The 15,960-nt window shown below is 34.3% G+C and overlaps 1 protein-coding gene across 10 annotated transcripts in view; it reads left to right on the top strand.

Moving 5' to 3' along the window:
• Positions 1–15,960, top strand: part of LRP1B (LDL receptor related protein 1B) — a 672,101-nt gene that overhangs the window by 597,258 nt on the left and 58,883 nt on the right. For all 10 annotated transcript variants that reach the window (XR_004358017.1, XM_032693191.1, XM_032693192.1 and 7 more), the window contains 10 exons: positions 1,380–1,496; positions 4,944–5,050; positions 5,681–5,810; positions 6,806–6,912; positions 7,801–7,933; positions 11,049–11,171; positions 11,700–11,822; positions 12,086–12,223; positions 12,724–12,858; positions 13,871–13,990. Coding sequence is in view for 9 of the 10 variants with exons in the window: in XM_032693191.1 (XP_032549082.1) it covers positions 1,380–1,496; positions 4,944–5,050; positions 5,681–5,810; positions 6,806–6,912; positions 7,801–7,933; positions 11,049–11,171; positions 11,700–11,822; positions 12,086–12,223; positions 12,724–12,858; positions 13,871–13,990 (1,233 nt within the window). In the remaining variant the exon portion in view is untranslated. The remainder of the gene's footprint in view (positions 1–1,379; positions 1,497–4,943; positions 5,051–5,680; positions 5,811–6,805; positions 6,913–7,800; positions 7,934–11,048; positions 11,172–11,699; positions 11,823–12,085; positions 12,224–12,723; positions 12,859–13,870; positions 13,991–15,960) is intronic.

Below are 15,960 nucleotides of genomic sequence, written 5' to 3'. Positions count from 1 at the left end.
AAATATTTTAATTGCTTGCCAACACAAGTGTTTTTGAAATACTGTGATCAAAATATTATAGGCTGTAATCTTGAGAAACATCATAGGAAAAAATATTTTGGGAGAAAAAGTCTTACAATTGTCATATTGGCAGAGAATAAGGAACAAACACAAAAGGCAGTATTGTAATTACCAGATTTTTGACTGTACTCAACTGAGCTGCAGCACCATTTACCTCCACCTTCTTGATATTCAAATGAAGTTTTGATTTATCACTGTAATTCCAGAATCACACCTAGAAGAACAGAATAAAAACAGCAGTTTGGACCATGGCATCAAGTCTAATCCTTCTAGTTTGTCATCCTTTCCATTTCACAAGCAGAAAAAGCAGGTTGATTTAAGCTGCTGTTTCAGTCCCCTTTAATTCTGTCAGTTTTTGAAACTCACTGAGTTGCCATGAGAGCAGTATGGAGCTGAACTGACGTGCTGTGACACAGCCTAACGGAAATTTAAAAAATTCCTATTGAAATATTGCAGTGACATGTAATTTTAAATATGTCATTGAGGCTTTTACAAAGCAAACTGTGGGGGTTTTTTCCAACAAAAATGTCACTGATAACTTTTTAATTTGCTTCATTTCATCTCAGTCCTTAGAAGCTGAAAGAATTATTCAAGAATTACTCACAGAAAGAACAGAGGCAACTCCTTCCTGCTGGAGGAGTTCAGGATGTTCCTGTATCTTCAAGAGGCTTTGCCTCCAATGCTGTAAATAGAAAAGCTCATTGAAAATTTACATCATGAAGAAAATTATGCTCAGTTTAGCACTATAGGCTTTGTAATGTTTTACCTTGTACAAGTAGACTTTCAATCCAATACATCAGCAGGGTGAATGTATAAAGCAAAGTGGAAAGTCTTCTATCAGATATGATTAGTCTTAAATTATTGTATGCAAGAATTAACTTTTGAGGAATACATGTTTTGTATGTTTTTTTTCAAATCAATATTCTTGTGGTTTACTGTGATCTGATCTTTTGTAAAGCAATCTTACAGAGAAATTCAAGGAAAAGTTAATGGAATTTTTGAGATTCAGTGCAATAGTGACCTCTCTTCGAACTAATTTGTCATCCCTTCTGAAGTTTGTATTTTTAACTTTAAATAACAGTTTATACAGTACATGTTTTAATTTTATCAAATTTAAGAGTATATGTATTCTGGTATAAATAAATAGAAGCTTAAAGAATGTGTCATGAGAAATAAATTATTCCTGAAAGTAACTTTTCAAATGTTATGGTCACTCCTTCTTAAATGTATCCAGCAATATTGTCATGCCTTTGATAGAAGGCTTTCCCATTTTGACTCTTTGTTTACAATGCTGTAAATGTTATTCACCATAATTACAGATAAAAAAACTTGTGGACCTCATGAGTTCCAGTGCAAAAACAACAACTGCATTCCAGACCATTGGAGATGTGACAGCCAGAATGATTGTGGAGATAATTCTGATGAAGAAAACTGTAGTAAGTAACTTTTACCTTAGTCCATGTTATGAGAAATAGAGTTAGTTTAGCAACATGTAAGAGGAAACTTTTGAATTTTGATAAAATACACGTGTATGTTTTTACTCAACACTTTCTGAGCTGTTGAAAATCTGTTGACCACAATTGAAAATGTCCCTTGGTGAAATTCTCCAATTGTATTCTTATAAAGAGCTGTAATTCTGTGCCACCTATGCAAAAATGCCCGATCTATGGCTTCTTAATAAACTCATTAATTCAAAATAAATATTTCAATTGCTTTACCTTTGGCATTTAATTGCATATCACATTTCTTAGCTGTAGATAAGAATCAGAAAAGCTGCTCAGTGATCAAATGATAAACTTTGTTAACGATGAAGTTGGATCAAACACTACCTGCACATCATATTCCTGAGATGATTCCTTTGTTTTCTATCATGAGAAGTCTGTTTCTGTCTATTTAATCACATGAAGAAGTAGATGTGGTTATTCAAAGTAGCGCAGTTAGCCCAGTTCTCCCCTACCTACAAGGAACTTGAAGGCCTAATAAATCTCTCACTCTTAGTGAATTAATTTAGATTTAGTTCTCAGGAAGAAATGTCAAATCCTTACTGGTTCTAGATCATAATCATTGCCTTTATGAAATATTTCAGAAGAGAAATTCCAAAAATAGTTATGAAATGCCTTCAGTTGATAGTTTCTGCTCTTTTTGTTCATTTACTTAGAAATCCAAGAAATTAATATCTTGGTTTGTAGATAATCTTGAACTCACATTCCTGATGACCTATCATGAATGTATATTTAGTACCTTCAAGGTAATGATTTAGAAAGCTTAGTAAATTAGGCATTGTAGTGCTGAGTACCTGCTGTCTGCCCCTTTCTCCAGTGTGAGACGTGGAGTGTCTCATTCTGCTCAAGATATTACAGTGGATTTGTCTTCCTTGTAATTACTCCCTGCATTTGAAAATGCTGTGAGTTACTGCAAGCAGTAGTGCTGTAGTTTCCATATACAAGTGTTTCATATAAAAATGAAAGTGTCATGTAGCTCAGTAATCACTCAGAGCCTTTTGTTGTTATACCCTGGGAGGGGTTGATGCACAAAAGCTTTCTTAGCTCTGTGGGAGATTTTACTTAGGAATTGATTATTAGTGTCAGTTTCCTATACTATAAATAGCAAGAAATTATTTTATGTTCTTTTTTTCTCACGTAAAAATCAAATAAAGAGTCATAGTTTTGCTATCGTGGTGTTAATCTGCGTGACTGAACAATCTTTTGAAAATTAAAAAAAAAAAAAGAAAAAAGAAAAGCGGAAACTTCTACAAAATATTATTGCTGTTTGCAAAATAAGTGTTGAGGATCTTATTTGGAATTTACCATGTGTATCGCCCAGTAGTAATGATCTTCTTCCTTGAAGATCAGATCATCATAGTACAAAGTGATTAAAAGAAGTTCAAGTAATGAGGGAGCAGTCATCTATTTGGATTTTTTTAATATTTATTAGGTTTTCCAACTTTGTCTTCATATCAATAACCAAGTTCTATGTTCAGTTCTTGGCTGTTTGCTGATAAAGAAATCTGTAATTAGTTATAATGTATGGAATTAGTGAGTTGAGAGTACCCAGACACAGGCAGGGCATCAAAATAAATGATGGGTTTGATTGTCAAATGCATACTTAAATTCTAACTATTGAATTCCATATTCTACTGTTTAAATTAAGAACAGTAGGCTGACACAGTTTTAAAATTCAAAATCTTGGAAGCATTGGAAAAGTACATAATACTGTTCAGTTGTTTCAAATAGATGTATGAAATTTTTATAGACTATCAAGTCACTTATAGAATAAAGTGTAATGAAACAAATATATATGAAATTAGAACTTCAAAAGCATTTGGCAGAATATATTACATTACACATTGCGATAAATTGTTCATAGCATACATGAATATACAAAGGGCTGTCAGGCAATTATATCAGAAAATGAGTTGTTTCTCAAGAATGCAGAAAGAATTCACTGAATTATAGAAGCTCAGCTCAAGTATTTACATTTTTCTGTGTAGTTTGTTCACATGCAAGAAATTCATTATCCTGGTGAAGTTATCAGAGGTGTAACAGAATGCATATTAAAAAATGTCATATATGGGTTTGAAAAGTTATTAGTGATATCATGCAAATCATTGTGCCCACTATGACTTTGTTATATAACTTCACTTCTCTTACAGTCTATTGTTCTTTAACTATATTTGAACCTTCTGAAATAAATAAGAGTTATTAGGAAGGATATAGGTCCATAATGAGTTTGCAATAGGAAAAGTAGCATACACTATTAATTCTTCTGAGGTAATATCTTTTTGGGGGGGGTTCTTTTAGAGGTTTTTAAAAATCAAAATAAGCAAATTAGAGCAAAAACAGTGTTTTGTCTTTCAGGAAGCTTCAAAAGGAAAATTCCGCAGTAATGACTATCATTCCTGCTAAGGCAGCACCAGTAATTTTTTATTTAATGTAATTAAAGAAAATATAATATACTGTAAACATTGAAGCAAAGCAAAGATAATAATGCTGTAGAAAGATATTAATTCAATCAGTGTAAAAATATTACTGTTGCTAGAAAATCTCCCTAATGCTGTTTTGTTGCTTCTACAAGTTGTCAGGAAAACAAATTAGTTAATTTTGTCCTGGGATGGGTTTGTATCCAAAATGCAATGAGAAGTAGCAATTATTTAATCTTTACTGAAAATGTCTTAAATGAGCACATTGAAGTAAGATAAGCTGGAGCATCTCATCATATTGAGTACATTTTGAATGGATAGTGCTGTAAATTCAGGTTCTTCACATTGCTTAGGGCTCAGCTGACTTGATACAAGAGATGATGGCTTGTGTGAATTCTCTAAAAGCAGCTGGGTGTCAATGCCACAGGCACATGTGCTAGTTTAGTATGATAAGGTGATGTGTACCAAAGGTTTTTTGTTTTGCAGGCACCTACCAGTCTCAGGTTTAGATTAACAAAGAACAAGTCTTGTCTTTGTTTTAGATGATGCTAAGTTATTAAAAGGATAAGTAAAGAAAATCTGCATTTAATGCCATAATATATATATGAGAAAACTCCCCCTAATACCACTTCAATTATCTTGTGTTTAGAAGCATTCATTCTGCAGTATGCTACATGTTAGTGCTTTAGCGGGTTTTTAATGATGTTTAGTTTTTTCTCAGTATCACAATAATTCTCCAAAGAATTTTAGTAGATCAGAAAGTATTTGCAGTTCTCTCTTACTATATGTAAATGAAATTTAGCCTAAAAATGTTATGGAGGAAAATCCCACAGGAAAAAAAAAATTCTTAAATTTTGCAAGTTAGGGGGTTTACCTTTGTTATTTGTTCATTAATTGCTGGGGGGTTTATGTATATTTTATGGAAACGCTAATAAACATAGGGTTGTTTCTTTTCTTTATTCAGAGCCTCAAACATGCACTTTGAAAGACTTTCTGTGTGCGAATGGAGACTGTGTTTCAGCGAGATTCTGGTGTGATGGAGACTATGACTGTGCAGATGGCTCAGATGAGGTAGGCATCTTCCAGGAAACGTATTTTCTTGGAAAATTAGTAGTTTTATATTGTTGGAGAATGAATTCCTGCACGCAAATATTTTAAAAAGCAGCAATGGGAAGTCCACACATGAATCTATATATACAAATATCATTACTAAATTAAAACCAAACCTTTTGAAGTAGTTATTTTAAAGAGTGAACATACAAGTAAAATCAAGTTTAAGAGTAGTCTACAACTTTTTGTCCCAACAATGATCTGGACCTCTTCCCATCCTGGAAATACTTTGTGTCCTGGTTGGCAAACCATACTTCCTACACTCAGGAGTGGTTTGGTTTGTGGGGTTTTTTTGTGACAACAAAGTTGATGGTTTGTAGCAGAAGCTCACTGGATAATACTTGACTGGTTTTCTGTTCTTTCTTTTCTCTTCTTTCTTGCCAGTACTGGAACTCAGTTGCTTCCCAGCTACTTAGAGGGTGCAAGCCACCTTTCATGAATCATATCCACAAATATATTGAATTTCACAAGACATTATTGTATTTCATAGTGTGTAGGAATATAGGCTGTAACTTCTGTGACCAGCTGTGTATTCCTCAATGTTTATATTAAACTCTTGATCTTGTATATTGGTTGTTTCTTTTGTACCAGAGGTATTGTGAAACAGGCTGTTCAAGGGATCAGTTCCAGTGCTCCAATGGTCAGTGCATATCAGCGAAGTGGAAATGTGATGGTCACGAAGACTGCAAACTTGGGGATGACGAGAAAAATTGTGTACCAGGTATTGATTTAAGTAATGCTGAGAAACAAAATGAAGGAGGGAATAAATCAAGAGTAAAAGAAGAAAATAAATCGGCAAATAAATATTTCTTGGGCACTAGAAGTAAAGAGAAGTGCAAAGAAATCTGAAATACTTTACCATTTGAGTGTGTATCACTGCGTCTTCCTACTTGTGTACAGCTATGCAATATGTATCTTTTTGGGGGAATGGTATTTAACTATGTTGAAAAGTAATTTGATAATATATACTCAGCATGTAAAATTCTGCTCTGTAAACACTAGTAAGTCTTGGCATGTTACTGAAGTGTCTGTGGGATGTTTTTCACTTTCTGGTGTTCATTCAAAGATTACTAGTCCTTATGAAAAATTATTTTCTCTACCAAATTATTATTTTTGTTGTTATTATTTTATTTCCTTTTTACTCTCTTGGAAAATATAGCTCTTTATTTTTGCAAGATTTTTCCTAAATTTGTTGTAATCTGCATCTAGATGGGTACAACAAAATAGAAGTCTCTGACAAAACTCCCCTGGTTTAAAATGTGACAAGAATATCCACCTATATTTTAAATAAAATTGATTACTATTTATTAATTTTAACTGGAATAATGTATACTTGCTAAACCCATGTTTTATTGTAAATTTTGGCTTATTTAATTATAAACACTCATATAATTTTAGCTAAAGCCCTTTTTAAAAAACTATAGACATTCTATGAATATGTCTGTGTGTGTAGTTACTTTTATTACCAAGTGTAAGGAAAACATAAAAAGAAACTTCTCAGTGATAAAACACAAAATATCCTTTCATTATCGTTATACAGTTCAGTTTTGTCAAATCCTTCACTGTAGTTTAAAAAAAAAGGTTGGAAAAGCTCTGCTCAGCTACAGACACGGGTTTGCTCACTGTATTAGCCAGAGGAAAACTTTAAATTATTTATAAACCAAATTATTTATAAATTGTCTTTTTCTTAATGCTAAAATATGTGTTTGTAACCAGCATCTCCAACCTGCTCTTCAAGTGAGTATGTGTGTGCAAGTGGAGGCTGCGTTTCAGCATCTTTGAAGTGCAATGGAGAGTACGACTGTGCTGATGAATCTGATGAGGTACTTGAACAAATTTCTGTTGATTTTTTTTAACAGTTTTAAGTCTCAAGTTAATTGAAAGGGCAAATATTGTTTTATTGCATCCATTAAACACTGTCAGATAACTTAACCTCATGACTTTACGCTGCGTTATGTTTGTTTGCTCTGTGGCCACCTCTTGGAGTAGACAAATTTGTTCTTCCTAAGTCAAAACTTGAGCATGGTTCTGCAAGAGTTTGTGTCAGGGACTACTCTGTACTGGCAACGTGGACAAATTTGTGACAAATTTGGCTCCCTCTGTCCTCTAGATTCTTCTAATACAACCCTAACAGGCATCTCAAACTCCAGGGACCTTCAGGCCTTGCTCTTCCTACATCATGCACTGTTGTTATCTGTTTAAGAAATCATCACCTTCATAAACAACTTCAAGCTAAAAAAAAACCAACCAGAAATAGTAGTTATTTCTCATAACCATAAAGGTACCAGTTAAGTATAATTTAATATGAATATAAGAATATAATATGAAGGATGCTTGAGCCAAGTGCTGCACAGTGCAGGTGAAGACAGTCCACTCTGGAGGTTCCTAGTCCTGGTCAATGGGGCTATGAGCCAGTTCACGCTAATTGACCTCACACCCAGGGTTGTTTCTTGTAGGGCAGTTGACTTCAGAGATGTAAATTATTTCCATTGCTCATACAAGCAACATAAAGAAGAAATATCACAACATGTGAAACGTGGATACCATTTCACTTGAACTTCAGTAGCTATTTAAATTGCACATTGTATTGTCAGGGACAACTTCCTTGTACTAAATATGCCAGGCAATGAAAGTTGGGAAATTTTGTTGGGTTTGCCTTAAGTGTGTTGTTCTCATTCATTAATACGTAGTTCACACCTGTTTTCACACAGATGGATTGTGTAACAGAATGTAAAGAAGATCAGTTTCGATGTAAAAATAAGGCCTACTGTATCCCTGTCAGATGGCTTTGTGATGGGATCCATGACTGTGTGGATGGCAGTGATGAAGAAAACTGTGACCAAGGCAAGAGACACTTCTCTTTAAAAGGCTTAGCTTATTGGACTTTTTATTAACACATATTGCAAGTTAGTGGTACCCTGACCGTTCCGAGTGATCAAAGGAAAGCTCTGTGACCTCTTTCAACAAGGACAGTACAGCAGCTTCACAAGTGATTTGCAGGAAGAAGCAAAACTTAGGTTGTTTATGACTCACATCATGTTCCTCCTTTGTGTTTCCTTGCCCAGTGATCAAAAGGTTGGGTTGTTACTGGAAACATATTCATTTTCATCAGGGAAATTAGTAATAAATCAAGTTAAGTTACAGTTATATAGGCAACAATAAATTACAAAGCCATGCACAATAAATTACAAAGCCATGCAATATAATGAACAGTTGCTAAATAAGTAATCTTAAGACCCTGGGTTTCTATTTATTTCATAGAATCATAGAATGCTTTGAATTGGAAGAGACCTTAAAGTTCATCTTGCTCCAACCCCCTGCCATGGGCAGGGACACCTTCCACTAGCCCAGGTTGCTCCAAGCTCTATCCAACCTGGCCTTGGACACTTCCAGGGATGGGGCAGTCACAGCTTCTCTGGGCAACCTGTGCCAGTGCTTCACCTTCCTGTTTGTGTTTGTCCAGGAGCTTCTTTTTCATGCACTCAGTCCTCCTGGCATTTTTGACTGACTTCTTCTTTTTTGGGATTCATCACTCCTGAGTTTGGAGAAGGTGATCCTTGATATCAACCAGCTTTCTTGGGCCCCTCTTTCGTCCAGGGCTTTATCCCATGACACTCTACCAAGCTGATTCCTGAAGTGGACAAAGTCTTCTCTACTGAAGTCCAGAGCAGTGAGCTGGACTCACTATTTTTACTCAATTTTACTCAGCATTTTTCTTTCCTGTTGTTTTTTTTTCCAGATTTTTCTTCTTTCCTTTTCTTGCAGTTGAGTAGTTCTGTGTGTTAGTCGCATGTTATGTGTGTAAATTTAAAAGCATAAGTGATAATAACCATATAGGAAGCAAACAGAGTAAGATATCCTTTCCTTATTTTGTTCTAAGTCTATTGAGCAATACTTTCCACTGGAGGGGGGGAAGATATCTTATGGGTGTGATTGAGCTTGAAAGAGAGACCAGAAAATTCAGTAAATGGGAAGAATGTTCCAGAGATGTTTAGGTGCAAGAAGACAGATAACAAAGTTTAAAAAACCCTTCTAGTGCATTTTAAAGCTGCTTTTAAAATATCTGGACTGTATCTCTTTAAAAACCAATGAAGTGTAGGTAAACAGTAATATTCTTATTTTCTCTGAAGCCACATTATTCTTTGGGTAGTATAATAGAGCTTCTGTGAACTGCATATTGCTTATAATGCAATAAGAACCCTCTTGCCTGGTTGGTTATTGCTATAATACTTTGTATTTATGTCACAATTATGATTCTGTTGCAGAAATCTATTTTATAAAGGAATTATGACAGCCCGAGCAATCACATGAAACAAATGCCAGTTTATCTTACTGATAACTAATTTTTTCATCTTTGGAAATACAGCAAACACAAATGGAGTTTTATTCTACAACATTCTAAAATAATATCCGTAATATTTATCTGTAGCCCACTGTGCATATTTATAAAAATAACTCACTTCAGTCTTATTATACAACTAGAATGATGGTTATACTGAGATTACACACAGAATTATTTATATTCATCTCTTTCATCCTGAAAAGTACTTTAATTTTATATATTTTCCTTGGATAATAATACAGGATATTTCTGTTTATGTTCATAAGTTATATTTGCAATGGGAGTGATTGGTAACATAGTGTGAGAGTTCCCAACATCCTCTTGCACTACAGGTGTTTCATGGAAATTAATTTTCTGGGGAAAAAAAAAAATTAAACCATTCTGAACCTTTATAGCAAAAGAAAGCCTTCTGTTGGTGTTAATGGGGTGTGAACAGGGCACTGAATGAATAAGTAAAAAGACACTGGAGCCTGATCTAGCTCTTAGAGTGGGTGTAATGTGTTGAGCAAAGCCACAGCGAGAGTTTTGGCATTATCATATAAAATGTCATTGTTTCCTCTTCTGCAGGTACACAGCTTTATTTCTTTTACACTCTCAGGAAACTGAGAAACAGTTACCATAAAAATGTGTTATATGGGAAATTAATTGCAAGAACTTTTCATAACTTTGTTGATTGGTGGTGATAAAATTTAGTCATAATTGTGAAACAAATTCCTTCTTACTGCTCCATATATTAAAACTGAATCCAACTTGAAAGTTTGAGCACTCCACTTTAAAAGACTTTCCCTCACCCTGTGTTCCCTTTTGTTAGATGATTCATAGTTCACTCAATACTGAAGTTACGTGGAAGAATTTATTCTTGCTGCTTTCTGTGTTCAGTAAATATCCTAATGAGAAATTTCAGAGTTACAAAAATGAAGATACTGTTAGAGGTCACCTAGTCTTGTCTGCTCAGTGCCTCCTTGGCTAGATCTTTCCTAATTACAGCATTTTTAGGTGATGGGGATATTACAAGCCTGGCCAAGCCTTTTGCTCCTCAGAAGAAAAAGGTGCTACCTCACAGCTAATGGACTGCAATCACTTTGTTCTCTGTGTGTAGCTCAGAGTGTGGGAGTAACAATAGATGGAGGATCAGACATTCACATGAAACAAACCTGGACTTAAGTGGCCTTTGACACATTTGACCGAATTTCTGTCTTCTGTTTTATACCATTCTCTGATGGCACAAATTACTGATGTGCCCTTGCTGAGAGGCAGCACCACCAAGGGGAGTTACAGACAGGTAGTTTAGACATCTGGCTGAATGCAAGGGGAACATGTCTAGCTGGTGAGTTGTTGGTGTCTTTGATAACTGCCCTTTCTACTCAGGCCAAACAGGTAATTCCTAGCCAACAGTCCTGAGAAGGAATGGTCAAGGAAGAGATTTTTTAAATGCGTGTTTCTCTCTGCCTCTCTAACTCATTCATTTGGGATCTGTAAATTTAGCTATGCTACATGTGTCATTCTCTGCAAATGGTGTGTGATAAGTGGTTGTACCGGTTTGCTCAAAAGCTGACATTTTCTTTTGTCTTTCTGTTTTCCTGAATTTTTTTTTCTGTCCTCTTTTCATCTTCCCAGGGGGAAATATATGTAGAGCTGATGAGTTTTTGTGCAATAATTCCCTCTGCAAACTACATTTTTGGGTTTGTGATGGTGAGGATGACTGTGGAGATAACTCTGATGAAGTTGCTGAAATGTGTGGTATGACATTACATTTTTCAGTACTTTCCATGTAACAAAGCAATAATAACATATACATAAATATATAGGGACACTTGTCTAAGTTTTGTTTATTTTGCTTTTAGAAGATTAGCTTGAAATGTAGGATATAGTTTTCTGTTATTGCTTTCCATGTAATTTTAGATATGATATTTGTGAAAAATTAATCTTTTTTTGTAGGAAGTCCACAGAAGGGTAAAAGTTACATCTACAGTGTGATATTTGATCATGAGTACACTTGTTTTAATTCTTCTGTCTTTATTGATCCTCAAAAAAGGTATAAATTACCCTTATCACAAAAAATAATTTCATTCCCTAAATGAAGAACTTACACTGTCAACACTGTTGAAGTGCTCTCCCGTGAGGTACCAGAAGTTAAAATCAAGCGCAATTCGTATGTCAAGTACAACTGTGTTCCTGTGCCTGCTTATTGCTTTTGATAAGGAGACATTAAAAGAAGGTTTGTGAATGCCAGCTGGGTAATAGCTGATTCTTTTCTTTAATATGCAGTAAAGTTTCCATGCCCTCCAACAAGACCGTTCAGATGTAGAAACAACAGGGTTTGTCTGCGACCTGAGCAGATTTGCAATGAGGTCGATGACTGTGGTGATAACTCGGATGAAGATCACTGTGGTAGGTGATATTACCTTTCAAGGCATTCAGATCAGAGAAAACAACTTGAAGGCAAACTTTGTTACAGAGATCTGCTTGTCCTTCAGTAAAGCTTAACTGGAGGTTAGTAGATCAGAATTTGAAACTGAAAGAAATTAAGCTTGAAGTTATTTCCAGTTGCTTAATGCTTTGTGGTCGTTCCCATTTGTGTGTGTCTAAAAAAAAAAAATCTAAGACTCTTAAATACTGATTTATTTTTCTCTTATTAATTTGTAATTATATAGATAAAATCACATACAAACCAAGACCATGTAAAAAAGATGAGTTTGCTTGTAATGATAAGAAATGTATTCCGATGGAGCTGCAGTGCGACTGGTTTGATGACTGTGGAGATGGTTCAGATGAGCAAGACTGCAAAATAAGTGAGTTTGGCTGACAAGATCTGTTTTTGTGATTGTAGCAGAAAAGAGACAATTAACCGAGACATTCATCTGTGCAAATCCTACTCAACAATGCAGAAGTTGGTTTAATGTAAAGTTGTTTCTTTTAGTTAAAAAAAGGAGGTAGTTCTGTGCCACAAGAGAAAGGCAAGTTTTATAGCAATTCAAGCTGTAGTAGTTTTTAGAGTAGTTAAAAGTTCTTGATGAAATTTGAGTATAAGTTGATTGTATTTTGCTTCATATTTGCAACATGAAAAATTTTAATATTAAATTCTTGATATGAAATGTAGAATTTCAATTACATATTGTCAATTTGTATGCATATTTAGATAAAAACTGTGATGACATTTATTTGTTAAAAATTTACCTGATACTCTTAACAGAAAGTCAAATTTTTTATTTGTTGTTATTACTTTAGGTTTCATTTTTAAGAGCTAAAACAAATCTATCAGGGATTATTTAGACACTTTGTTTATGTTTAGGTGTTGCTGAATATACATGTGAAGATAATGTGAATCCTTGTGGAGATGATGCATACTGTAATCAGACAAAAACATCCCTTTTGTGTCAGTGTAAACCTGGCTTTCAGAGAAACAGGAGGAATAGACAATGTGAAGGTACAGATATATTCCATCATCCCTTGCTTTAAAATATTAAAAGTCAACTGTGTAGTCAATTTTCTGTGCCAGAGAAGGAGATACATATCACATACTTTTTTCCACAGAGTAAAAGTTGTTCCATAGCTATGGGATTAAGAAATAAAAAAAAAAAAAAAAAAGATTTATAGGATGTAGATTCACACTCTTTACCTGGAGAGGTTATCAAAGGTTAACATTCATTATGAATGTCAAAAGGTTCAAATCAGACAATTAAATAATTCAAAGGGTAAATGCGTGATTTGAGGTCTAGTAGATTATTTAACTGAGCATTTGGGATTAGCGTTTAAATTGACATATGAAAATAATTAAGGGGCTTAAAATAATGAAGATGCATTAAAAAAAATTGAAATTAAAATAAACAGATAGTAAGTAAAATCCCTTAGAAAATGTTGTCTTGATATATATGATGCCATACTGGTCAGCAAGAAGACATAGTTGTTATAATGGCAGGGTTGATTGGAAAGATAAGATAAATCTGCCTTCCCAGAGAATAGGTTGTGAATTCATTTTCTTACTGGTGAGCAGTAATTTACAGAATTTCAGATCACTCCAGTGGAACTATCAAAGTGAATATATAATTCATTGTTTGACTCTTAAGGAAACAGTATTAAGAGGAGCTTTTCCAGTAGAGGAGGATCATGTAGTTTTGACTGTACCAGAGGTAGGTATGCTGGACATAATTGTAGCAGGTGTTTTTATTGTCAAAGTTGATTTCAAGTTCTAATAATGAAAAGATTGATATATGAAGGATGGAGAAATAATATTAAAAAAAGAAATCTTTCTGAGATATGTTGATTGCAGTGGAAATAACATTAGTGATAATTGCAAAGGTTTTCCTTTTACTTTTGCAAGATATACCAGTGCTTACAAGTTCCTTTTGTTCACCTGCTTTGTTCCATGCTCTTCTGAACATGTTGAATAATAGTGTTTTAAACTATAGGTATATAAATGACAATTCTTTTCTCCATAGATATCAATGAGTGTATGGTATTTGGTGCCTGCTCCCAACACTGCAATAATATTAAGGGGTCATACAGATGTGCATGTGAGAAAAATTATAAGGAGAGGAATAACAGTTGCATAGCAAAAGGTAAGGCTATAAAAATCAAACTAGAGAAACAGTACTAAATCACTGGTTATGTACCTCGTTGGTAACACTAATGTGTTGCAGATACTATTTATTTTTAGATAAATATTTCTTGAATAGTTCACAGAAATAACTCTCAAAACCACCCAGCCTTACTTTTCATTTCAGTATGCAATAAATTCTTATAACTTCTATGTAAATGAACTTACTTAATTTGAAAGCCCATTTCCAACTCCAGCTTTCTCTATTTACAACAATATATACACAAATAAGAAAAACATTAGCAAGCACGTAAGCATGTGAAGCTTTAGAAACTTGAGGGAAGAATCAACTCCATGATAGAAATGTATTTTAGAATTTTAGGAGTGAATTAAGTGGCATTTGGAGTTAATATTTTTTGCTTTGTGTTGAGAAATTCTACAGAAATTGTTTAAGTGGAATTTTTCTAAGTATAATGAGCTAATTATGTACTCCTTATATAAATCAGCTGCCTAGATCATGGTCCAATGAAGGAAAAGAAATAAGTACACAGAGATGTTATTTCTGTTGTTCATAAGGCAGAGGTATTGCACAAAATGGAGGTAATTGTGAAGTCTGGCTGTTATTTAACTTATAAATCATGAAACAAGCAATAATACAGCTCACATGATCTTTATGGGTCTGTATCTGGATAATTCAAAGTGTGATCACAGCATCTCACCTGCAATTTAGTGAGATTTTGCTGTGACTTGGAGTCTTTAGTGCAGAATGAGTGTTGAAGTTACAAGGTGTGGCTCCTTCTACACCCTTGTGCACAAACCTGAGCAGCACCTGGTCTGAACTTTATGGCCAGGGAGCACATCTTGTGTCCATACATCCTAGAACCATGGCAGGCTGTATCATGGTAATTCCAGTTCTTCCTTCTTTGCAGCACACCAGTCAGTAACATAGGTACACCCACAGTTAGGTGGTGATAGTCAGCTTTCTTACATGCATTATCCACATTTTTTGATGCAAATTTACCATGGGAAGATCATATTAATGAATCATTAGTAATTCCTATACAACATGGACTCTATCAGGGTTTATCATCATTGCCTATTGCTGAAGAAGTCAGATTATGACATGGGAAAAAACAAGGTTACTAACTGAGGATAATGGTTTGTTATTATAGGAACACAGACTTAATTCTGTGATATAATTCATAAATTCGTTATTTTAAAATCTGGGAATCGTTATCCTAAATCTGAATTTTTCACAAGCTTAATTTCCATTGTAATAAAGTTAATTTTTCTCTCTTTCCCTCATTGATACTTGCTTTAATAAAACTCCTCTTTGTTGTTGCATTTATCAAGAGGAAGGGAACAAATGATATTTGGTATTTCATTCTCACAAGGAGGAAGCGTGTTGGACAGACATTATTATAATTTGATTCTCTATGGATAAATGTGGTATGAACTGGGAAATAAAAAGAACAATACAAATGCATTCTAATGTATCCAGCAGATTTTAAACTTTCTCAAAACTTAATAAATGGATACTAAATAGCATTTCTTTATGAATAATAAACTTTACAAGATCTGAATCAAGATGGTAACTGGGTATCCATTAGTATCACCCTTTCAGAGGTATCTGTGTTTACTTTCTGAAATGAGGAGGGGTAAGACAAAACTGCACAGGTTCTGTTGCAGTTGATTTCAAAACTTCACTGCCTTCCCTAAAGATAAAATCATTCCATTTCTAATTTCCAGTTAAGCAATGCGAAATAATGTTTATTGACAACTCTGTGTTCCTTTAGTATATACATTTAGGACCCCCTAAAGAGAGCATGCATATAAAAATATGGGTTTCGTATGGGCTTAATGCATAATATCCTTTATTTTTGTATACTGCTTGAAAGTGTTCAAATTCTTGTAGCGAATACTCCTTAAAATATAGTCTTAGGTGTCACACTATGAGTTTGGAGAGCTCTGAAGTGATGTATATTGATATCA

The sequence above is a fragment of the Chiroxiphia lanceolata genome, chromosome 7, assembly GCF_009829145.1.
Source record: "Chiroxiphia lanceolata isolate bChiLan1 chromosome 7, bChiLan1.pri, whole genome shotgun sequence".
In the NCBI taxonomy this organism is placed as follows: domain Eukaryota; kingdom Metazoa; phylum Chordata; class Aves; order Passeriformes; family Pipridae; genus Chiroxiphia; species Chiroxiphia lanceolata.
The sequence above is the reverse complement of the archived record's forward strand: the minus strand, read 5'-3'. Positions and strand labels throughout refer to the sequence as shown.